The following is a 25,800-nucleotide window of genomic DNA, read 5'->3' as shown; positions in this document are numbered from 1 at the left end:
TCTACTGCCTTTTTGCCTTACGTAGAAAACACGTCCAACAAGATCGGTCGTATTTTATGGAAATACGATGTGAATTGTGTTTTCCGACCTCCATCTAAAATTAGAGTCCTTTTGAGTTACGTTAAGGATGATCTTGGATTGCTAAGGCGGGTGTATATCGTTTTCCCTGTAGCTGCGGCATGGCATATATTGGTCAAACTATCAGGACCGTGGAGGACCAATGTACTGAGCATAAACGGCACACACGATTACAGCAGCCAAATAGATCCGCTATTGCTGAACATTGCTTGGATACTGGTCACCCCATGTTATATAATAACACCGAGATATTGGCATGCACGTCCTACTATTGGGACAGTGTTATTAGGGAGGCAGTTGAGATTAAATTAGTGAGCAACCTCGTTAACAGGGATGGAGGCTTCTGTTTAAACTCTGTTTGGAATCCGGGTCTCTCCCTTGTCAAAAAACAGAGGGACAGAGTCAATGCTACCTCACCTGTTAATTCATAATCTCACTATCGATAGCTCTGACTTTAGTCATCTTTGGTGGCACTAGTGTTCAGTGTGTGTGTTATCTTTCCTGCTTCAGTCTGAGAACCGAGGTTTTAAATTTGCATGTACGCCGCCTGTCCAGCAGTTTGCCTTGAAAATGGCGGGGTGTTCTCCCACCGAAATATTGGCGGTCGCTGAAAGTTTTACCTGGCTGAATTCCCGGAAGTTATTTGAAAAATGACTAAATTACTTGTGTCACATGATCTAATAAATTCCAGACTAAAATGTGGAAATACCAATGCTGAACTCATCATTAATGCCATTTTAAATTCTGAAATGTAGTGTCACAGTCAACTGACCACTGAAATTTCAGTCTTTTTTTCAACAATCTACTCAGTGGTTCAGAAATTTCAGCAAATCCCCTCACAAACTTCCTATAATAATTACAGAGCTCAAGAAATAACTGAAGCTGCATTGTTGTCTATAGTGGCACAAAATTGTAGACTGCAGAAATTAAATGTGGGTAAGTTCTGACACCCTCATGAGTAAACACATGACTTTAGTAATTCACCTGAACTGCTGCAAATGGACATTTATTGATACTGAGCACCAGTCATGCTATGTGTAACTTTTTGAAAACTTCCTCCACCTTCTGCACATGCTGTTCCATATCCTTCACGAATGGAATTGTATCTTCAAGATAAACTGTACTTTGTTGTGTTCCATGTAATAGCCTCTGGAAGGTAGTCAGTGCATTTTTAAGTCCAAACAACATTCAACAGTTTTGATAATGGCCTCAAAGAATTGTAAAAGTGGTTTTTGGACAGTCTTCTGGAACCACTTCCAACTGATGATAGCCATTTCTCAGATCCACTATTGAGAAATATTGATGTTGGCCCAAGTTGTCCAAAGTCTCCAATGAATTTGGTATAGGATACACATTTAATAGTCCTTACATTCAGGTAATGTTATTTAGGATAAAATCTATATTCTCCTGTGCCTTGATTTTATTGTGGGGCAGTGATAATGCTTGCACCCCATGGGCTGTCACTACGCTTAATATCATCGACCAACTGCCAGTCAGTAAACTCTTCCATTACTGGTTGCAAATGCCTTGGAATTCTTTAAAGTTTTCTTTACACTACCACAAATTTTAACAACTGAGCTTCCATAGCAGACATTGGTTCCCAATAAATATTTAAGTTTCTATCACAATGCAGATATGCCGATGGCTTCCTTATATACGAGGTCCCCTTCCAACCTAGAGATCATGCTGCATCTGCATCTACATCAATACTCCACAAGCCATCTGATAGTGTGGAACAGGGGTACCTTTGGTACCAGTAACTCATCCCTCTTTACCTGCAAATGGCGCATGGGAAGAATATTGGTAAGCCTCTGTATTAGCTCTAAGTCCTCAAATTTTTTCAACATGGTCCTTTCACAGGAAGTATGTGGGGAAAGTGATATGTTGTCAAACTCAAAATCAAATATTTTTAATTTCATAGGCATTGTAATTCATAAGTGAAACTGCAATGAAGATATATGTGTGTGAAGATTTGTCTATTCATAGCATAAAAATCCAATATATGTTATCTAAAGTGGTCTGCAGTGTTGATGGGAAATTGATAATAATTTCTGAGATTTTCCATATGCCCAATGCAGACACAAGTAATTGTATACTTTGAAAATGAGTGCTTAACTTATTAAATTATTGTTTTGATGGGTGACTTTGTTCTGTAGTCCTGTGAAGTTTGTGTCAGGATTTTGAGGTTTTATGTTAAAGAGGAAGAAGAAATAAAGGGATAAGCTAATAAATATTTTATGATTATTATAATTATCAGTATTCAAATGTTTCATTAAATAACATTCAAATAGTACGTTTTAAATTACTAACACAGTGTAACACATTGAAAAGTCCTTTTTTCAAAATTGTTAACAATTGCAACTTATACTACTTATATTTAAGTGCTTGAAACCACTGTGGATCATTCTTTGAAACTTTTTCAGGCCTTCCAGTGCTGTTGTGGTAGTGAAATTCAGAAACCCCTCGTCCAGGAATTCCATTTACTGTACATTTAATGAATCGTTCTACCATACGTGCTTCCCATTTCCAACCTACGTAGTGAGTTGACAAGTATTCCACATTAACTTGTGCATGATATACTGTTGAACCTGTAACAAATTTAAAAGAAACAGCAATATACATACATCTGTATGTGACACTGTATATTATATTTTACAAATTGTTTCATTCAGACTGTGAATAAAAGTTTAAAAAGCAAAATTGTTGATAAGAACACTTTTTATGCATTTGCTATACACAGTTTGATATCTGTTACTTCTACTCAATTGTCCTTTTAGATTTCTGTTGAAATTCAGTATGCCATTCTCTAAAATTGCAAATTCCATCTTTTGTTTAAGAGCTCCTTTAGACAATGACATGGGTGGAAATAGAACATGACACTTTTCAAGGTAACATCCCATTTGTCACTGCAGGTGACTCATGATAACTTCCAAAACATTGTCTCTGGATCATAATTTGCACTTGGCCACTATGAGTCAATGATTGTTCTCTGACAAGGAGCTCCCTGACCTTTGGATTTTAATTATGGAGTTAAGGAGTCATGAACTTATTGTGTATGCTAGATTTTAGGTTTTCCCAGACCAGTGGTTTGTTAAAAAAGTACATTTAATTGTTTAAATTTAATACTGGCCACAATATTCTAAGTTTTAGGTTAAAGATACATTTCACTGAGGTGGACAATAAAGGCTAACAACACTTTATCCAGTAGTAACAATGTAAGAAAAGATAAATAGCTACTTACCATAAAACTGACATGTGAAGCTGCAGAAAGCCACAATTAAGACACCGACACATTAGCTTTCAGCCAAAGCCTTTGTCAGAAAAAGAAAGAAACACACACACACACACACACACACACACACACACACACACACACACACACACATTACCAGCATTCTCCAGCTGCTCAGACCAGGATGCAACTGTCACATGGAATAGAGGCAGCAATTTGGAGGGGGCGGATAGGGAAAAGGGGTTGCAGTGTATGGGTGGAGAGAGAGAAGAGCAGCACTGTCTGGTGGAGTGCGCAGGGACAAGACTGCCAACATGCCCAGTGTTTGGAGGTCGTGGGGCAGGGAGGAGGAGGGGGTGCAGAGGAAGAGCAAATAAGGAGAGGAGTGGGAAAATATGGTGGGTGCACTGGAAACAGGTGGTACACACAAAGATGGTGGGCAATGGGAATAGGACAGAGGGGGTAGAAACTATTGGGTGGAGGGTGTGGGGACAGTACATACTGTAGGTTGAAGATAGAATAATTTTGAAGCAGGGAATGTGTTATAAGGATAGCTTCCACCTGCACAGCTCAGAAAAGCTGGTGGTGGAGGGTAGAATCCTGATGGGTTGGGTAGTGAAGCAGCCACTGCAATCAAGTGTGTTACGTTCGGCTGCATGTTGTGCCACAGGGTGGTTTACTTTGCTCCTCACCACAGTTTGGCAGTGGCTGTTCATCCTGGTGCACAGCTGTTTGGTAATCATAACAAAATAAAAAACTGTGCAATGAACTCAGCAGGGCTGGTATATGACATGGTTGCCTTCACAGGTGGTCTGGCCTCTGATGGTGTAGCATAAGCCTATGACAGGACTGGAAAAGGAAGAACTGTGTATGTGGATTGGGCAGGTTTTGCACTTGAGTCTTCCATAGGGATCTGATCTCTGTGGCAAGTGGTTGTGATTGGCAGAGGCAAAAGGATGGACTAGGATGTTGTGGAGGTTTGGTGGGCAATGGAAAACCACTTTAGGAGGGGTGGGAAGGATCTTGAGTAGAATGTCCCTCACTTCAAGGCATGATGATATGTCATCAAAGTCTCCTTGTCAACCCCTCATAGCACCCAAGCCCGGCCTACCTGATCTTTTCAACTTGACACATTCCCCAAAACTCCTTACAAACATTCCACCAAATCCAGAGCTGAGACATTCTCATAACACTGTTGTTAACCTGTCCACCAAAACCCGCAGCCCCACAGAATTTTCAGTCCTATCCAAAGGCCTCACCTTTAGCCCCCACACCCAAATTTAACCGTACTGGACTTGTGAAAGACCTACACTCCTTCTTCCGATCACTTCAATGGAAACACTTCTTTGCTGCCAATCCATCGAACCAAAGCCAACCTAATTCCAACATTTAACCCTGCCTCTCCCAGTTCATACCACCATCAAACTGTGATCCCCCCCAACCATCTGCTGGTCCCCTTCAGGAATTCCTTATCTCCAACTTGGCCTAATCATCCTTCCCTAGACCTCTTCCTCAGAACACCAACCTTTCAGCAGAAGAAATGACAGCCATATACCACCTTAAAACAAATCCTAACCTAATCATCCTACCTGCAGACAAAGGTTCCACCACTGTTGTTATGAATTGCAATGACTACCTGGCAGAAGACCTCTGCATTATCTTACTCCTCCACCTACCAATTCTGCTGAAGTGGTCTCATCCCAGAAGTCCAACGTAACCTGTAATCCTTACTTAATGACTTAAGCCATTCCCAGAACCTTTCCCCTGAATCCATTTCCCTCCTCACCCCTATGACATCTTGCACATCCACTTTCTACATGCTCCACAAAATCCATTGACCCAACAATCCTGGTGCACCATTATGGCTGGTTATTGTGCCCCACTGAAAGAATTCTGGCCTTCATCGATCAACATCTCCAGCCAATTACCCGTAATTGAGCCTCCCTCATCAAAGGTACAACCCACTTCAGTCACCGACTCTCCACCATCCCCACCCCTTTATCTTCTGGATCCCTACATGTCACTGTTGATACCACCTCCCTATGCACCAACATCCCTCATGCCCATGGTCTTACCCCTGTTGAGCACTACCTTTCCCAATGTCCTTTAGACACCAAACCCATTACCTCATTCCTCATTAAGTTTACCCTAAGCCACAACTAATTCTCCTTTGAAGGAAAAGTATACAGACAAATCTGTGGCACAGCCAAGGGCATCCACATGGCACCCTCCTATGCTAACCTGTTTATGGGTCCTCTAGAGGAGCCCTTCCTAGCCTCCCAAAATGTCAAACCCCCAGTCTGGTTCAGGGTCATTGATGATATCTTCATGATCTAGACTCTGGGCCCAGGCACCCTATCTCCAGTCCTTCACAACCTCAACATCTTCTCTCCCATCTGCCTCACCTGGTCCTCCTTGGGCCTGTGTGCCACCTTCCTGGATATTGACCTCCTCCTCACTGATGGCTCCATCCACATCTCTGCCCAAATTAAACCCACATTCACCAACAGCACCTTCATTTCAACAGCTGCCATGCCTTCCATACCAAAAAATCCTTCTTGTACAGCATACCAAAAAATCATTCTTGTACAGCCTGGCCACCTGGGGATGACTTATCTATAGTGATAAGAACTCCTTTGCCCAGAACGCTGAGGATCTCACCATGGACTTCACAGACAGGCACTGTCTCCAAGGCCTAGTCCACAAACAGATCTCCCATTTCATTTTCCCTCACACCCCAAATCCTCTCACCACCCCCAAGAACCATCCACAAAGGAGTGCCCCCTTCGTCACCTAGTACCACCTCAGACTGGAAGAACAGAACCACATCTGTTGTCAGAGCTTTGATTACCTATCCTCACACCCAGAAATGGGGGACATCATTTCCACCTCTCCTAAAGTGGTGTTCTGTTGCCCACCCAACCCCCCACAACATCCTAGTCCATCCATATGCCACTCCAATTTCAACCCCTTGCCACAAGGATCATATTCTTGTGACAGCAGCCATGCCATATACCATCTCTGCTGCAATCATTGCACAGCAGCTTTTTATATTAGTATGCCTATCAACCAGCTGTACACCAGGATGAATGGCCACTGCCAAACTGTGGCCAAAAGCAAAGTAGACCACCCTGTGGCACAACATCCAGCTGAACATAACATGTTTGATGTCAATGGCTGCCTCACTGTCTGAGCCATCTGGATCTTCCCCTCCAGCACCAGTTTTTCTGAACTGTGGAGGTGGGAGCTTACTTTAAAACACATTCCCCACTGTAATGGATCTAGGAGATGTTATTTTTTTACCGTATTTGTCGATACTGAATTGAAAATGTTTTCTTATATTTTTGTCAGAATTTATTATAATTTGTCTTATTATATGTTAATATACTTCTGTTTTTGAGAGTAAAAGCATATTGATTACTATTAGAAAATGTATCAAGAATAGCAAAGAAACTGATTGTGTAAAATATCTTTGACGTTGGAGTAGTCTTTGACTATAGTCAGTCCGAGTCGGAAGCTAACTCTTGGTGTGTGTTGACGGAAGAACAATGTGAAGGTCGCCGTCATAAATAATTTTGAATTATGTTACTATTATTTTTGTATTAACTAAAAAGAAGAAACTGTATTTGAAACACCAAAGTGAGAGAAACACGCTGAACCACATCATTTTCTGCAGCCGACAACGATGCATTGTGGAATCATACTTAGACAACTGAAGCCAAGACTTATATTTGCTTGCAAACGTCTAATGGAAAAGGTACTGTCACGAAATATGGCAAATTTAAGTTTATAAAAAATAGTGACCATATTTTCAACTTGTGTAATAGCCGGGATGCCATATTTCACCACTCCTGAAATTATCCTGGCCTCAACCTACCGTAACACACTATCCCCAAGCCCTCCATCTAACAGTTTCCACCCCTTCTGTCCTATCACCTCCTCCCTATTCTCATCTCCCACCATCTTTGTGTGCTGCTGTCAATGCACCTGCCCATCTGTCCCTGCTCCTCTCCTCCCACTCTGCCCCCCCCCCCCTTCCCTCCCCATCTCCCCGCCCCACAGCCTCCTGATGCTGTGCATGTTGGCAGTCTAGTCTCTGCACACTTCACCAGACAGCTCTGCTCTTTCCTCCCTCCACCTGTACACTGCCATCCTTTTCCGTTCTCCACCCCCTCTAGATTGCTGCTTTGATTTCATGTGACAGTCACATTCAAATCCGAGCTGCTTGAGAAGGTGGTCATGTGTGCATGAGGTGCGCTTCCTTGTGTGTGTGTTTCGCTTTTCCTGATGAAGGCTGTGACCAAAAGATAATGTGTAAGTGCCTTTCTAACTGTGCCTGTCTGTAACTTTGTGTGTCGTCTTTACGGTAAGTAGCAAACTATCTTTTCCTTATATCATTGATATTCCAACCTGGAATTTCCTTGATGGAATTTATTTAATAATATCTTTGATAAATTTATGAATTTATTGTTTAATTTAATTTAATAATACTCATGTTTGTTTTCTTGTGGACTTAGCTGGACAAAACTGTAAATACACAAAAGCTCTTTTGCAATCTGTTAATGGCCTAAAAAATTTACCACTTTATCTGCTCCCATGATGCATCCCATGACATTACTTGCAAAGAGGTGACTTGCAAAGGTGACTTGCAAGCATGAGACCATTCACAGCAGGGACAATAAATGTGGTAGACAGTCAGGAAGCAGTAGCTGACCGAGACAGACGCAGCAACAGAGAAGTAACCACTTTTGTGTCATTTACAAGTTCCTAACCAGGAGCGAATTTTATTGTATCATCTGTGTGCTTTAATAGTTTAGTTTTTTTTGAGTTTCTGCATGTAAATTTAATATCTAATAGCCACAGTTGTCGTGTTTTCATTTACGTCGGAAAGTAAACAGATTTTGTGACATATTACAAGTTCCTAATTGGGGCAAATTATTTACTTTCACCTGAGTGCTTCGGTAGTTAGGTTTTTGAATACCTCCGTATTATTAGACACAGTTCATGTGTTTCGCCTGGGTCTAGAGTAGAGTTATGCAGCATGTGCCGATAGTCCGTTTATCTGCACAGTTTAGTTTTTCGCGCTCTTTGGTATGGGCAGGGACTGTGATTGTTGTGTGCGGATGCGAGCCGAGTTGGTGACACTTCGCTCTCAGCTTCAGGCTTTGATGGGTTCAGTTACACAGCTTGAGGCTGCAGTGGATGGGCACCACTGTTGTGGCCAGCTGTAGGGATCCAACGGATGTCCAGCACGTCAGAGTCCTCCGATCGGTCCTCACTGGTGACCAACCCAGTTACTGCTCGCACTGAGGCTGACCCTTCATATGTGGTCGAGTGGGAGGTTGCCCTGGGGCAAAGCAGGCGGTGAAAGACTTCCCAGGTGGCCACACATAAGGCCTACCCGGTTTGTCTGACAAACAGGTTCCACGTGCTGTCTGTGGCTGACACTGTTGCTGAGCCAGATGCTGTCGCCTGTCCTGTTTCAGAAGAAACCACTTAGCCTGCAAGATCTGGGCAATCGCAGAGGGTGGGATTATTGGTAGTTGGGAGCTCCAGTGTTAGGCAGATTATGGGACTCCTTAGGGACTTGGCTGACAAGACGGGTAAGAAAACCAATGTGCACTCCGTGTGCATACCGGGTGGAGTCATTCCAGATGTGGAAAGGGTCCTCCTGGACACCCTGAAGAGCACAGGGTGCAGAAAACTGCAGGTGGTTGCTCACGTTGGTACCAATGATGTGTGTCACTTTGGATCAGAAGAGATTCTCTCTAGTTTCGAGCAGCTAACAGAAGTGATAAAGACTGCCAGTCTTGCTTGCAAGATGAAAGCAGAGCTGACCATTTGCAGCATAGTCGACAGGACCGATTGTGGACCTCTGGTACAGAGTTGAGTGGAGGGTCTGAATCCCTCAGATGGTTCTGTAACCATGTAGGCTGGAGATTCCTCGACTTGTGCCAAAGGGTGGTTGGGTTTCAGGTTCCGCTGAATAGGTCAGGTGTCCACTATACACAGGAGGCGGCTACACGGGTAACAGGGGCTACATGGCGTGGACTGGGCAGTTTTTTTAGGTTAGAGGGTCTCAGGACAACACAAGAAGGGCTTCAGTCACAAAGGGTGCAGGCTGAACACAGGAAGAACATAGATACAGGAACCATTGGTATAATAGTTGTAAATTGTTGTAGCTGTGTTGGGAAAGTACCAAAGCTCCAAGTGCTAATAGAAAGCACTGATGCTCAAATCGTTATAGGCACTGAAAGCTGGCTAAAGCTGGATATTAGCTCAGCTAAAATTTTTGTGAAGAAGCTAATGGTGTTCTGAAAGGATAAGCTAAACACTGTAGGCAATGGCATGTTTGTTGCTGTCAGAAGTAGTTTATCTTGTCGTGAAATTGGAGTAGATACTTCATGTGAGTTAGTATGGGCAGAGGTCATTGTTGGCAACCGGAATAAACCAATAATTGGATCCTTTTACCAACTTCCCAATTCAGATGATACAGTTGCTGAAAGGTTCAAAGAAAACTTGAGTTTTATTTCAAACATGTACCCGATTCATACGGTAATAGTTGGTGGTGACTTTAATTTACCCTCGATATGTTGGCAAAAATACATGTTTAATTAGGGAGGTACACATAAAATATCATCCAAAATTGTGCTAAATGCATTCTCTGAAAATTAATTCGAGCAGTTAGTTCATGAGCCCATGCGAATAGTAAACGGTTGTGAAAACACACTTGACCTCTTAGCAACAAATAATCCTGAGCTAATAACAAGTATCAAAACCAATTCAGGGATTAGTGAACACAGAGCTGTCATAGCGAGACTGAATATTGTAATCCCCAAATACTCAAAAAATAAGCAAAAAATATACCTATTCAAAAAAGCAGATAAAAATTCACTTGACGCCTTCCTTAGAGCAATCTCCAATTATTCCATATTAATAATATAAGTGTAGACCAGATGTGGCTTAAATTCAAAGAAATACTATCAGCAGAAATTGAGAGATTTATACAAAATAAATTAACAAACAACAGAGCTGATCCTCCTTGGTACTCAAAACAGGTTAGAGCACTGTTGCAGAAACTATGAAACAAACATGCCAAATTTAAACAGATGCAAAATCCCCAAGATTCGCGATCTTTTACAGAAGCTTGAAATTTAGTGCGGTCTTCAATGCAAGATGCTTATAACAGTTTCCACAGTGAAACTTTGTCTCAAAACCTGGCAGAAAATCCAAAGAGATTCTGGTCATACGTGAAGTATGTTAGCGGCAAGAAACAGTCAATGCCTTCTCTGCATGATAGCAATGGAGATACTATCAGACACAGTGCTGCCAAAGCAGAGTTACTAAATACAGCCTTCCGAAATGCCTTCACAAAAGAAGACAAAGTAAATATTCCAGAATTTGAATCAAGAACAGCTGTCAACGTGAGTAACGTAGAAGTAAATATCCTTGGAGTAGTGAAGCAACTTAAATCACTTAATAAAAGCAAGTCTTCTGGTCCAGACTGTATACCAATTAGGTTCTTTTTGGAGTATGCTGATGCATTAGCTCCATACTTAACAATCATATACAACCGTTCGCTCCACAAAAGATCTGTACCCAAAGACAGGAAAGTTGGACAGGTCACACCAGTATTCAAGAAATGTAGTAAGAGTAATCCACCAGATTACAGGCTCATATCATTAACATCAATATGCAGCAGGATTTTAGAACATATATTGTGTTCAAACATTATGAATTACCTCGAAGAAAATGGTCTATTGACACACAGTCAACATGGGTTTAGGAAACATTGTTCCTGTGAAACACAACTAACTCTTTACTCACATGAAGTGTTGAGTGATATTGACAAGGGATTTCAGATTGATTCTATATTTCTGGATTTCCAGAAGGCTTTTGACACTGTACCACACAAGCGGCTCATAGTGAAATTGCGTGCTTATGGAATATCGTCTCACTTATGTGACTGGATTTGTGATTTCCTGTCAGAGGGGTCACAGTTCGTAGTAACTGACAGAAAGTCTTCAAGTAAAACAGAAGTGATTTCTGGCATTCCCACAAGGTAGTGTTATAGGCCCTTTGCTGTTCCTTATCTATATAAACGATTTTGGAGACAATCTGACGCAGCCGTCTTCAGTTATTTGCAGATGACGCTGTCATTTATTGACTAATAAAGTCATTAGAAGATCAAAACAAACTGCAAAACGAATTAGAAAAGATATCTGAATGGTGCGAAAAGTGGTAGTTTACCCTAAATAATGAAAAGTGTGAGGTCATCCACATGAGTGCTAAAAGGAACTCATTAAACTTCAGTTACGCAATAAATCAGTCTAATCTAAAAGCTGTAAATTCAACTAAATACCTAGGTATTACAATTATGAACAACTTAAATTGGAAGGAACACACAGAAAATGTTGTTGGGAAGGCTAACTGAAGACCGCGTTTTAGTGGCAGGACACTTAGAAAATGTAACAGACCTACTAATGAGACTGCCTACACTACACTTGTCTGTCCTCTTTTAGAATACTGCTGCGCGGTGTGGGATCCTTACCAGATAGGACTGATGGATTACATCAAAAAAGTTCAAAGAAAGGCAGCACGTTTTGTATTATAGCGAAATATTGGAGAGAGTGTCACAGAAATGATACAGGATTTGGGTTGGAAATCATTAAAAGAAAGGCGTTTTTCATTGCGACAGAATCTTCTCACGAAATTCCAATCACCAACTTTCTCCTCTGAATGTGACAATATTTTGTTGACACCAACCTACATTGGGAGGAATGATCATCACAATAAAATAAGGGAAATCAGAGCTCATACGGAAAGATATAGGTATTCATTCTTTCTGCGCGCTATACGAGGTTGGAATAACAGAGAATTGTGAAGGTGGTTTGATGAACGCTCTGCCAGGTGCTTGAATGTGATTTGCAGAGTATTGATGTAGATGTAGATGTAGACTTTGCACATTTTGCCTAATAGATAAGGAGGAGTGAATGTTGGGACAAGCAGCAGATGAAGAACTGGAGCTAGTATAGGTATAAATAACATGCTCTTACATGGCGACTCCTGCATGATTATGTATGTCATCCACATCACTTAAAGTGTGTGCAAGCTCTCAGGTCACAAGACATATTTCTTAGATTATAAAAACTGCTTACAGGGAGATGTAAATCTTTGAATGATAATGGAAGCAAGGCCTTAGGACCACTTTACTATCAATGTGTGCCCACGAATTGTGTGAAGAAGACTCATATGCCCATGCATTTTACCAAACTAAAATGTATCATCAATTTTTGGGTTACAGTCTAACCAGACTAGTGGAGAAGCTTATCCTTGCAGATATAAAATGAATGTGGTTTATGAACAATGGGGCACCAACCAATTTTTCATATCTCACATGACAGTACCTAACACAAACATTTATTGAGCCACGAATTATTCGTTGAGAAGAGGGGTAGAAGGATGTAGAAGAAGTCACATTGAACACTTTTGTGAATTCTGTTTCATGGTCATTAGGTTGTGGTCCAAGGCATTGTGCGAACTTTTCCTGAAGTATCAACAAGTGTATTTCAATCACAGGACTGAATGGTTCATGGCTCAACAAATGTTTGTTCCTGGATACATGTTTATTGGAGTTTTTTTCTAATCTTAACCAGTATTATCTCCTGTAAGAATATGGGTCACTATTTTTAACATCCTACATTTTCTTCAATTTACTAACACGGGTAGGATCAATGCCTTGCTTCTCAAGAGCTATGTACTACAGATTTTATAGTAATTAAATCAAAGGGTTTCTTAAAAGATATTGTTTCATTCTATAGTTAAAATATATTGTTCCATTCTATAGTTTGATTTGCAAGTGGTTCATTGTGCTATATTAACTTCCAAAACCAGCTTCTTCTTTTCTTCATTGAAATCCAAAGGCTTTTATCCCTATTTGGTTGAATTTTAATAAATATCTTGCACACAAAGCCTGTTTAAAGACTAAGTGACACAACCGGGTACCAAACTGAGAGTGGCTTCAGGTGTGTCTGTAGTGCAAATTTGTGTACAGGGTGTATCATAATTAGTAGTGAAAATAATCCATTTACATGCTCACCAGATTTAGATTTACTTTTATATGTCTCACCCAGAGACCAAACAATGAAAACTATTTTAAGAGGGAGGGTGATAAGGGGGGAGGGGGAACAAATGATATTGTGCTTGTGTGGCCAAATGGAAAGTGGGGAGGGGAAACAATTACATGATGTTTGTGTGAAAAAATATTCTTGAACTGGCCCTGCCAGTACATTATGATGAAGAGAAGGGTGGTGTGTATATGTGTGTGTGTGTGTGTGTGTGTGTGTGTGTGTGTGTGTGTGTGTGTGTGTGTGTGAGTGAGTGAGTGAGTGAGTGAATGAGAGAGAGAGAGAGAGAGAGAGAGAGAGAGAGAGAGAGAGAGAGAGAGAGAAATTGCTCTCAGAATTTTTGTTACTTTTTCTCATTCTCTCAAAGGTATTATTGATTGGATTAAATGTATTATATCAATTTGTTTAATTCAGCACATCCTATCATGTACCCATTATAATTTACTTTCAGTTCTTGTCTTTCCTTTTTTAGTTCTATTTTAGACTTTTTTCCCTTTTGCTTTCTGCTTACCAGATACTCTTTTTTTCCATTTCCATAAGTTCATATGTCAAATAATTTCCCCTCGTAATGCTTTCACGGACATGGAGTTTTCTTCATCAGTATTTTTCTATTCACTTACTTTTATGACACAGTACCAGTCTGTTCATTTTGTAATTTTTGACATACATACTTTCACTTTGTTCATATATATTTGTGAGTGAGATTTTGGATATTTTATATAAATGTGAGTGTTTCTCTCACAATCAGTCATTTGTTTATATGTTTTAATGTTAATAAAAAACTGAACAGAGTTTAAAATATAAATTAATTTTAATACACTCCTGGAAATTGAAATAAGAACACTGTGAATTCATTGTCCCAGGAAGGGGAAACTTTATTGACACATTCCTGGGGTCATATACATCACATGATCACACTGACAGAACCACAGGCACATAGACACAGGCAACAGAGCATGCACAATGTCGGCACTAGTACGGTGTATATCCACCTTTCGCAGCAATGCAGGCTGCTATTCTCCCATGGAGACAATCGTAGAGATGCTGGATGTAGTCCTGTGGAACGGCTTGCCATGCCATTTCCACCTGGCGCCTCAGTTGGACCAGCGTTCGTGCTGGACGTGCAAACCGCGTGAGACGACGCTTCATCCAGTCCCAAACATGCTCAATGGGGGACAGATCCGGAGATCTTGCTGGCCAGGGTAGTTGACTTACACCTTCTAGAGCACGTTGGGTGGCACGGGATACATGCGGACGTGCATTGTCCTGTTGGAACAGCAAGTTCCCTTGCCGGTCTAGGAATGGTAGAACGATGGGTTCGATGACGGTTTGGATGTACCGTGCACTATTCAGTGTCCCCTCGACGATCACCAGTGGTGTACGGCCAGTGTAGGAGATCGCTCCCCACACCATGATGCCGGGTGTTGGCCCTGTGTGCCTCGGTCGTATGCAGTCCTGATTGTGGCGCTCACCTGCACGGCGCCAAACACGCATACGACCATCATTGGCACCAAGGCAGAAGCGACTCTCATCGCTGAAGACGACACGTCTCTATTCGTCCCTCCATTCACGCCTGTCGCGACACCACTGGAGGCGGGCTGCACGATGTTGGGGCGTGAGCGGAAGATGGCCTAACGGTGTGCGGGACCATAGCCCAGCTTCATGGAGACGGTTGCGAATGGTCCTCGCCGATACCCCAGGAGCAACAGTGTCCCTAATTTGCTGGGAAGTGGCGGTGCGGTCCCCTACGGCACTGCGTAGGATCCTACGGTCTTGGCGTGCATCCGTGCGTCGCTGCGGTCTGGTCCCAGGTCGACGGGCACGTGCACCTTCCGCCGACCACTGGCGACAACATCGATGTACTGTGGAGACCTCACGCCCCACGTGTTGAGCAATTCAGCGGTACGTCCACCCGGCCTCCCGCATGCCCACTATACGCCCTCGCTCAAAGTCCGTCAACTGCACATACGGTTCACGTCCACGCTGTCGCGGCATGCTACCAGTGTTAAAGACTGCGATGGAGCTCCGTATGCCACGGCAAACTGGCTGACACTGACGGCGGCGGTGCACAAATGCTGCGCAGCTAGCGCCATTCGACGGCCAACACTGCGGTTCCTGGTGTGTCCGCTGTGCCATGCGTGTGATCATTGCTTGTACAGCCCTTTCGCAGTGTCCAGAGCAAGTATGGTGGGTCTGACACACCGGTGTCAATGTGTTCTTTTTTCCATTTCCAGGAGTGTATAACGTTTTTAAATAACCATGTTAGAATTTAAATGTTGAAGGAAAGTTGTAGAATCCCACCTCAAAGATAGTACATCTTCCACACTAACCACATCTATTATGCCTTTGGCCTTGCCATTATCCAACACTATGTTTCCCACTGTCCTTCATTCTTCAAACCCACCACCTCATTCTTTATACACCTTATCGACTATAACCGGACCCACAACTACTCTTCCTTTGAAGGAAAGGTATACAAACAAATCCACAGCACACCATGAGCACCTGCACGGCACCTATGGCAACCTGTATATGGGCCATCTAGAGGAAATCTTCCTAGCTTCCCAAAACTCCCAGCCCCTACTCCATTTCAGATTTATTGATTGTATCTTCATAATCTGGACTCAGCAGCGATACACCCTATCCACATTCCTTCACAACCTCAACACATTTTATCCAATCCACTTCACGTGGTCCTCCTCTTCCCATATGTGCCACCTTCCTGGACATTGACCTCCACCTCTCTGATGACTCCATTCACACCTCTGTCCTCAAGAAGGCCTTCACAGACAGGCAATACCAATACCCCACAAATGTAGTACACAATTAGATTTCCTTTGCCACATCTTCACACACCCCTAATCCTACCACCCCCAAGAATCAGCTACAAAAGAGTGCTCCCTTGTCACCAATATCACCCTGGACTGAAACAGCTGAACCATATCCTTTGCCACGGCTTTGATTATTTCTCATCCTGTCCTACCCAAGACCCTTCCCACCCTTCCTAAAGTGGTGTTCCACCACCCACCCAACCTCCAAAACATCCTAGTTCATCTCTATCCCACTCTGACTTCCAACCCCTTGTTACAAGGATCATATCCTTGGGGTAGTCCTAGGTGCAAGACCTGCCCATACAGCCACCCAGCACCTGCTACTCCAGTCCTGTCACAGACTTATTCTAGCTCATCACAGCCTGGACCACCTGTAAAAGCAGCCACGTCATACACCATCTCTGCTACAAATACTGCACAGCTTGCTTGTTGGTACAACTACCAACCTGCTGTTGGCCACCACCAAACTGTTGCAAACAGCAAAGTTGACCATCTGATGGCCCAACATTCAGCTGAGCATTACGTACTTGATATCAATGGCTGCTGCACAAACCGAGCCATCTGGGTCCTTCCCTCCACCATCAGCTTTTCTGAACTATGCAGATGAGAGGCAGCCTTACAACACATCCTCCACTCTCATAATCATCTTGCCCTCAATCTCAGGTAACCCACTGTTCCAGAACCTTTCACCCAACAGTTTCCCCTTCATCCTGTCACCCCCTCCCAGTTCACATCCCCATGTCACCCTCAGCGTGTTCCACTCCCCTCTGGCCCCTACAGTCATGAATTACATGTCTAGTCCATGTTCCTGTCACCCCTCCATCCTGCATTCCTGGCCACTGACCACCTCCCTCGAAGCCACTAGCCACCCACCCACAGTCCCTGTCCTTGCCTCCTGCTTCTGTCTCCCTCTACCCACCCCACCCAAACAACTCCCACCACAATCAACGCACCTGCTGAAAAACAATGCATCGGCACAGCCGGCACCACATAGGGACAGAGATGTGGGTGCTCCCCCCACCACCTCCCCCACCCCCTGTGTGTGTGTGTGTGTGTGTGTGTGTGTGTGTGTGTGTGTGTGTGTGTGTCAGGTTTTCATCTACATCTACAGGATTACTCTTCTATTCACAACTAAATGCGTGGCAGGGGTTTCATCAAACCACTTTTAAGCTACTTCTCTACCATTCCACTCTCAAACAGTGTGCAGAAAAATGAACAGTTAAATCTTTCCATGTGAGCTCTGAATTCTTTTATTTTATTTTGATGATTATTTCTCCGTATGTATGTGGGCATCAACAAAATAATTTCAAACTCTCAGGAGAAAAATGGAAATTGAAATTTTGTGAGAAGATCGTACTGCAGCAAAAACACCTCTGTTTTAATAACTGCCACCCCAATATGTGTATCATATCTGTGGCACTCTTTCTCTTATTTTGCAATAATACAAAATGAGCTGCCCTTCTTTGAACCTTTTCAATGTCCTCCATCAGTCCTATCCAATGCAGATCACAAACTGCACAACAGTACTCCAGAAAATGGTGGGCAATTGTAGTGTACATAGTCTCTTTAATAGACCTATTAAATGTTCTGTGTTCTGCCACTAGATCACAGTCTTTGGTTTGCTTTCCCCCATAACAATATCTACATGATCATTCCAATTGTAGTTACTCATAACTGTAATTCCTATTTACTTGAGTTTATGGCCTTTATATATGTGTGATTTGTCATGGAACCGAAATTTAGCAGATTCCTTTTAGTATCCATGTGGATGATTCCACACTTTTCATTATTCAGAGTCAATTGCCACTATTTGTGCCATACAGTTATCTTGTCTAAATCATTTTACAGTTCATTTTGATTGTATGATGACTTTTACAAGACAGTAAATGACAGTGTCATCTGCAAAAAGCTAAAAGGGATGCTCAGATTCTCTCCTAACTCATTTATGTGGATCAAGAACAGCAGAGGATCTATATCACTTACTTGGGGAATATTACTTCTGTTTTACTCAATGACTTTTCATCAGTTATTACAAACTGTGACCCTTCCATGAGTAAATCATGAATCCTGTCACACAACTGAGGCAGTACTCCAAAGGCATGCAATTCAATTAGAAATTGCTTGTGAGGAATGTTGTCCTTCTGGAAATCTAAAAATGTCAAATCAATTTGATGTCCCCTTTGACAGTGTTCATTACTTTGTGAGTATAAAGAGCTAGTTGTGTTTCACAAGAATGAATTTTCTGAATCTATGCTTGCTATTTGATAATAAATCATTTCTTTGAGGTAATTCATAATGTTTGAGCACAGTTCATGTTCCAAAATCCTTCAGCAAATTGATGTTAGTGGTATGGGTCTGTAATTCAGGCAAATTACTCTGAAAGTAACCTGATTGGTATACAATCTGGATTTGGGAGAGCTTGCTTTTCTTAAGTGTTTTAATCTGCTTTAGTACACCAAGGACATCTACTTCTATGTTACTCATGTTGGCAGTTGTTCTTGATTCGAATTATCTAATTTTTTTATGGAAGATTTTGAGGTAACAGCACTTAAATCAGCATTTCTTAAATCAATTAGTTTTTGCAGGTATGTGAATGATACTTTCATAGTGTGGCTCCCAGGAGAAGATTAGTTAATGGAGTTTTTACATCACCATAACTCCATTCATGAGAACATTTGATTTACTATGGAATGAGAGAAAGATGGCTGTCTCCATTCCTGGATATTTTGGTTAGACGGAAGAGTAATTGCTCTCTGAGACATTCTGTTAATCATATGCTTAATCACACTGATTTGTTCTTGCACTCTTCAAGTTGCCATCCCAAACCATGAATGTGCTTAAAACCCTTGTACACAGAGCCCATACAATATTGGATGCAGGTAGTTTGCCTAAAGAGCTTGCACATTTAAAGAAAGTGTTCAGAGACAACGGATACTCTACCCAGAAAATTAACAGGGGAGCCTCAGCTAAAACCAAGAACTGGGAAGGTGATAAAGAGGAGAATGTGCCAGCAAAGTCCCCAGCTCTTCTTCCCTTTGTTGGAAATATTTCCTTCAAAATAGCAAGAATCCTTTGTGATTTTCAGGTGAAAGCGTTTTTCTGCCCACCATGTAAGATCTCAGTACTGGGATCAGTGGAGAATAATTTATTATTGTGGAAGGTGGGAATTTACAAAATACCTTGCCAGTGTGGTATGGCCTATATAGGGCAAACAACACGCACAGTGGAAGAACACTGCACAGAATGTAAATGTTGCACTCGCCTTCTGCAAACCGGCAAGTCTGCAATTGCAGAACATGTGTTTCTAACAGACATTCAATGGAGTATGACAAAACATTGATTTTGGCCACAGCAACATCTTTTTGGGACTTCATTTTAAAAGAATCCATTGAAATACACATTACAGAAAATCTAATGAACTGTGACTGTGGCTACCAGTTGGATTATACATGGAATCCCATCAGCTCTGAGATTTACTCCAGATGAAGATGGCAGAATACTCTGATGACTGTGGCCAGTAGCAACACAGAAGACTGACCTTTGCAGTTCCACCAATGAGGGCACTGCTGCTTGGTGGTGGTGTCCTTCTGTCACTGTGACTCCGATGCATGTGTGACAATGCTCTCAGTCCCTATATAAGGTGGAGTGGAGAACATCTTCGTTGCTCTTCAGTGGTGATCCCAAAATCTCTTCGAACCGAACATTTAATTCCGTGGGAAAATTTTGAATTTCAATAAATGATGTATTTGATGAGAAATCAAAAGGATGAATTTCTTCATTTGTTTCCGACGCTGCTGAACCAACCAAATGTACATGAATTTAATGCAAAACTCAATGACTTGAAGAACTTGGACAGCAGTTGGCTATTTGAATCAACAACTGCATCAAGACTGATTAGATATATAACACATTTTAGTCATTTAACTTTTTTAAACTTCTTGTGTTGTGTTCTGTGAGGTGAAAAGTGAAGAAAGATTGTGTGTGACATTATCGTGTTTTGAAAGTTTGATCTGTGCCTTCATTCAATCAGAAGTGATATTAGAAACAGTTTGGGGAGAGGAGGTGATGATTCAGATTTATAACAAAATGTTGGTAGTTCATTTTAAGGAGAAAATTCAGTGTCAGAACAAACAATGAAGGAAATTCAAAAGTTTATTATAGAAGCAATATATAAATTGCATAACAAATGATAAGATTTCAGAATAAATAAATATAGTTTAAAACCTGAGTAGTCAACAAATGGAAATAAATGGAAAGGTAGAGGAATCTAAAAATGAACTAGAACAGTTATACAGGTCAGAAAAAATTTCACTTGCAATAGCTATGTACTCTGTTTCCAGAAGATAATTTGCTCCTTAACCCAAACCTAATTTTAGAATTTATGCACTGGTCTCAGTTTTCATGGGATAATCATTTTTGTAAACGCTTAGGGCAGCCTATGCGGAATATGTATCTGGTCAAATGACACAATCTCAAAAGACTTCCAAATGCAAATAGCATAAGCATCTGCAAGTACACAAAAGAATCAAAGAAATGAGTAACAGAAGAGTAAAGAAAAGTAAAGATTCACACCTATACAGATTTTATTGCCAATTTCCTGCAATACTTTGCCTCAAGAGCATTATTTTGTAAGTAGCAACAGTAGTCTGACAACATTGCAGTACTTCATTTCCCTTGATAACGTATTCCCATTTGAGAAATATCCTGTTGAATTAGTCTCCATGTTTGTCACTAATAGCACCAAAGTTATTTGGGAAGGAGAGCAAATGAAAATTCAAGAAATGAAGCTTCAGTGAATTGTTACCTTCCAAAAGGTTTCATAATCTCAGTAGTTCTTTTACAATATCGCAGTAGTTCTCTGCTTTATGATTACCTACAAATTTCCTGTGGATACTTGTTGAACACTGCCTTGCCGTTCTTTCAGTATCACTTTATTTTCACTTCAATGCTCTTTGGAAAATGCCCTTACAAGTACATGAAATTATGTAAAGTTTTGTCCATGGCTTTTTGAAGTTTTTGATGAGACCCCATTTAAGCAGGAGTTTCCACCAGATTTTTCTGTCCGGCCAGTAGTTAATTCTGAAAAAGCCATTTTTCCCCCAATGGTGTTATTTTTCTGTCTTTGCTGTCCCACTCATGTAGAAAGCAGCAGTACTTTGTTTACCCACACTGCATGCCAAGAAGAACTGCAATTACATTGAGAACTCCATTCATACACCATTTGTATTTCTCATACTGGATAAATGTGCATAGCCACTTAAAGTTCTTGTGCATCTCCTTCAGATTTATTGCATGAGCAATCAGAACCCAAGGAAATTGTTCTCATTGTGAAGGAATAATGCTTTATGACTAACTTTGTGGAATCTGCAAACAAGCATCACTCATTTACAATGAAATCATGGTCAAGAGTCCATAACAGACTCAATAATATTACAAAAACTGTGTCACCTTCCTTGGAGAAACAGTGGGAAAAAACAACATGGCAATCATGATAAACACACACTTTTGTATCATGGAGGAGGAGGAGGAGGAGGAGGAGGAGGAGGAGGAGAACATGGCAATCATGATAAACACTCACTTTTGTATCATGGAGGAGGAGGAGGAAGAGGAGGAGGAGGAGGAGGAGGAGAAGAAGAAGATTATATCTTTTTCATCATGAAACTAAAAACAGATAGAAATCCCCTTGTGGCAAAAAGTTGGGTCATTTGATTCACAGCAGCCTTGAAATGTTAGATCAGTATGCATATTTCCTTTGCTCTCTTTCATGTGTTCATCACTGTATTAAACTCCACTCATGATCACAGTCTCAAGAAATACTGGTATCAGTAATTATTTACCTTGACATACAGGCCTTAGAGCAGATAATAAATTAGAACATTGCACAGTTTTCCTTGTTTGAGAGTTGAGTCCATCTATTTTTGTCTGACAAAAGCAGCAGTTCATTTTGTGGTCCATTGGTTCCTTCTGAATCATAGTAACAGCAAAGAAAATACAATGTGAACCTGTTAACCAGCCTGTCAAAAATGTAGTACATGATGAACAGCATATGTGAAGGGCCAAATTCTTGCCCTGTTTGCCAACCACAAAGTTTGAAACACTCCCTTACAAGAGGATTAACACTAGAACAGTGGAAAATGTGTTACCCCTAAAGCAGAAGGAGTGGAGCATTTGACCCCTAATGAGATTGCATTAAATATTCACTACATGTTTAAAATAAGGCCTACATTTTTTCCATTTATTTGTATGTCTTGTAAACAGTTCAATAAAAGCTTTTTCTTGAAGCTCTAACACCTTTAGATTGTTGTTTTGGATATAAAACATTGGATATTTATCTTGAAATGTGACCAATTTCTAAAGTTCCTACCATTTCTTTATTTCTTGTACTTATAGTTTCTAGCACTAAAATCACACTTTGTGCAGGTTATTGGCACTTTTAACAAATATTTTTCACAGGCAAATGTTTTTGCTTTTCTCACAGATGTCAATGCTCTTGTTTCCTATGCACATTCCAATTTCACCCTTCTTTTGCTTTTCTGAACTCTCAAGTACTACTGACAGTTCTTTGTTCATTTAGCTTTCTTGCTCCTGTCCTGTTTGTGAGTTAATTTACCAGCTGAAGAATGAACACCTTCCTTTTCAAGTTATATATGATTATTTCACTGTAGATGATCCAGGTATTTATTGCTGCCTTGTCTAGGTTATTGTAAAACAGATGCATCAGCCCTCTCCTGAAGCAACTGTAGTTGAACATTTACTAATAATTTCATCAATGATGCCTACACCATACTTTATGGCTCATGGAAGCTAACAGTTTCTGGTTTCATCTTTCCTTTTTGCTTGCTGCTACTTCAGTATGTAGTGCACTGAGAATAATGACATTCTTATTCTACTTCCCTTCATTCACTGTCAGGGTAAAATCAGTCTTTTTCAAGATGATGATGGAGGGTGAGAGTTTTTCTCCTTCACACAGTTTGGGAATTCTCTGTGCATCTCATTCAGTGCTCCAACTCACAATGTTTTCTTCTGTTGAAATTTCTTGGCAAGGCGAAGGAATCTGATGAAGTTATCTGTTGTCGTGTTCCTTGCTTGGTTTATAAATGACTCCATGAGGCAAAGAATGTCATGTTCTACTAAGAGCTGGTTGTCTCAATTTTTCCTCTTTACCAAGGAATATGAAGGCATTGTAAATGTACTTGGACACCATGTCTGTAATTACCCAAAACTAGAGTCCATATTTCTCAGGTTTGTGTGGCATGAACTAGGTAAACCAGCACATTGTTTTGCTTGGAACTAGCTGCCCTCAATTGTAACATTTTCACAAGGATGGTAACAGAGGGTGCAGTTTTGCACGTACTAGCTCTACTGTATATTTCAAAAATAAGAGTGAAGTTGTCAGCAGGGTTGACTTCATTCATCAAAGCAGAGAAGTTGTATAAGTTCATGGAATCTGTCTCTTGTCATTTTATCCCTGGTAAAATTAGGCCTCCAAGAATGCAATGAAAGGTTTGTCGGGTTCAGCTAAACTGGTGGGTTTCCTAGCTTTTATATACGTTCTGTTTATTATTATTCCTTGTTTTTTGAGTTAATTGTGAGTTCCGTGCCTCCTGGCTTGTTTGGATGAGTACTGTTTTCTCTCGAATAACTACGGAAGTTTTCCGAGGATTAAGGATCCTTCTGTAGAGGCCGGAAGCAAATTTTGTAACTCCGATCAGTCCATGCATGCCGGGCTTCGTCAGATACGCGCTTGCAATAAAGTTATTGTTGCTGAACTGAAGGTCTTTATTCTTCTGAATCACGTTAATCAAAGGTCATCGGTTTCTGCTTGAATCACGTCGGGTTCACCACTTGTCGGGTTCAGCTAAACTGATGGCTGTCCGACCTTTGATTAACGTGATTCAGAAGAATAAACAGCAACAGTAACTTTATTGTGAGCGCGTATCTGACAACGCCCGGCATGCATGGACTAATCGGAGTTACAAAATTTGCTTCCGGCCTCTACAGAAGGATCCTTAATCCTCGGAAAACTTCCGTAGTTATTCGAGAGAAAACAGTACTTGTCCACACAAGCCAGGAGGCACGGAACTCACAATTAACTCAAAAAACAAGGAATAATAACCACACACACACACACACACACACACACACACACACACACACACACACACACACACCGGCGAACTTGAATTTGCGCATGGCAGTGTCGCTACAGGTTATTCAAGAACACACTTTTAGCACAAAAAAAAAAAAAATCCCTGCTGTACATGATACCAATCATTGCCTCCAGTACCTCCAATAATTCAGTCTAACTATTGTTTTTTTATTTGATTCTTAGCATTTGATTCTGTACATTTTTATTATAAGCAGCACTGGTTCATCAAAAAGGAAGCACCAACTGATTAACAAGAATTGAAATGTGGATGCATTCCACTGGCAGAAAGTCACTATCTAAATCTGATAAGTCACTTCCAGATTCGTCTGAGTCTCCAGAATACACAAAATCTCATCATTAGTAAGACCTTGCTGATGCAGCATAATTGAAAACAGATGTTGCAGAGAAAAATAAAAGACTCTCATTTGAGGCAGTGATTGTTGACCAAAGTGAATTGCAACACACATAGTTTTGTAACTATGAGAACAGCAGTCTTCTAAAAGGGCATTATGCAAAGAGCAATCGACCCCTCCCACTGATGTAGGTATACTTTTTGAAATTTCCATGGAATCATGAAAATTTATCAAATTGCAGTACGCTACTATCAAAAGTGGAAGAAATGAGGAAAATTCACAGAATTTGAATAATTTGGTTGACACCAATATTTGCTTATGACTCAACCACATTATTGTACCCTTTAAGCTACTATGTCAGACAATGTTAAATGTCTTATAACTGTAATGACATTCTGACCTGTCTTGCTGAAACAATGAAAAAAGCATGCCATGTTTAAAAGAATGCAAAATCTCTGAAATTGATCATTTTTTACAGAAGCTCAAAATTTAGCATGGACTTCAATATGAGATGTCTTTAATGGTTTAATAGTTCCCACAATGAAACACTTGTTTTGAAATCTGGCAGAAAATCTAAAGAGATTTTGGTTGTATGTAAAGTACACCAGTGGTAACAAACAATCAAACATTCACTGCACAACAGCAATGATATTGTTACTGGGGACAATGCCACGAAAGTGGAATTACTAAACAGTTTTCTAAAATTCCTCCACCCAATAAATGTAGTAAATATTCCACAACTCAAATCAAGAACAACTACTAGCATGAGTAACTTAGAAGTAGAGTCCTTCAACCACTCATCACTTAAAAATGGCATGTCTTCCATGCAAGATTGCAAATCAGTTAGGTAACTTTTAGAACGTGCTGATGGAATAACTCAACATTTAACAGTCATATAATACCTGCTCACTTGACAAAAGACCCATACCTGAGGACTGGAAAGTTGCACGGGTCATAGCAATACACAAGAAAGGTAACAGCAGTAATCTGCTGAATTATAAACCTGTATCACTGACATAAATTTGCAGAA

The 25,800-nt window shown here is 40.9% G+C and overlaps 1 protein-coding gene across 1 annotated transcript in view; it reads right to left on the bottom strand.

Moving 5' to 3' along the window:
• Positions 1-2,307: 2,307 nt before the first annotated feature.
• LOC126474556 (uncharacterized) overlaps positions 2,308-25,800 on the bottom strand; it is a 234,788-nt gene continuing 211,295 nt past the window's right edge. Inside the window, exon 9 of the mRNA XM_050102031.1 lies at positions 2,308-2,666. Coding sequence (XP_049957988.1) covers positions 2,446-2,666 — 221 coding nt within the window. The 3' untranslated portion in view covers positions 2,308-2,445. The remainder of the gene's footprint in view (positions 2,667-25,800) is intronic.

This window comes from Schistocerca serialis, chromosome 4 (assembly GCF_023864345.2).
Source record: "Schistocerca serialis cubense isolate TAMUIC-IGC-003099 chromosome 4, iqSchSeri2.2, whole genome shotgun sequence".
NCBI lineage: Eukaryota > Metazoa > Arthropoda > Insecta > Orthoptera > Acrididae > Schistocerca > Schistocerca serialis.
The sequence above is the reverse complement of the archived record's forward strand: the minus strand, read 5'-3'. Positions and strand labels throughout refer to the sequence as shown.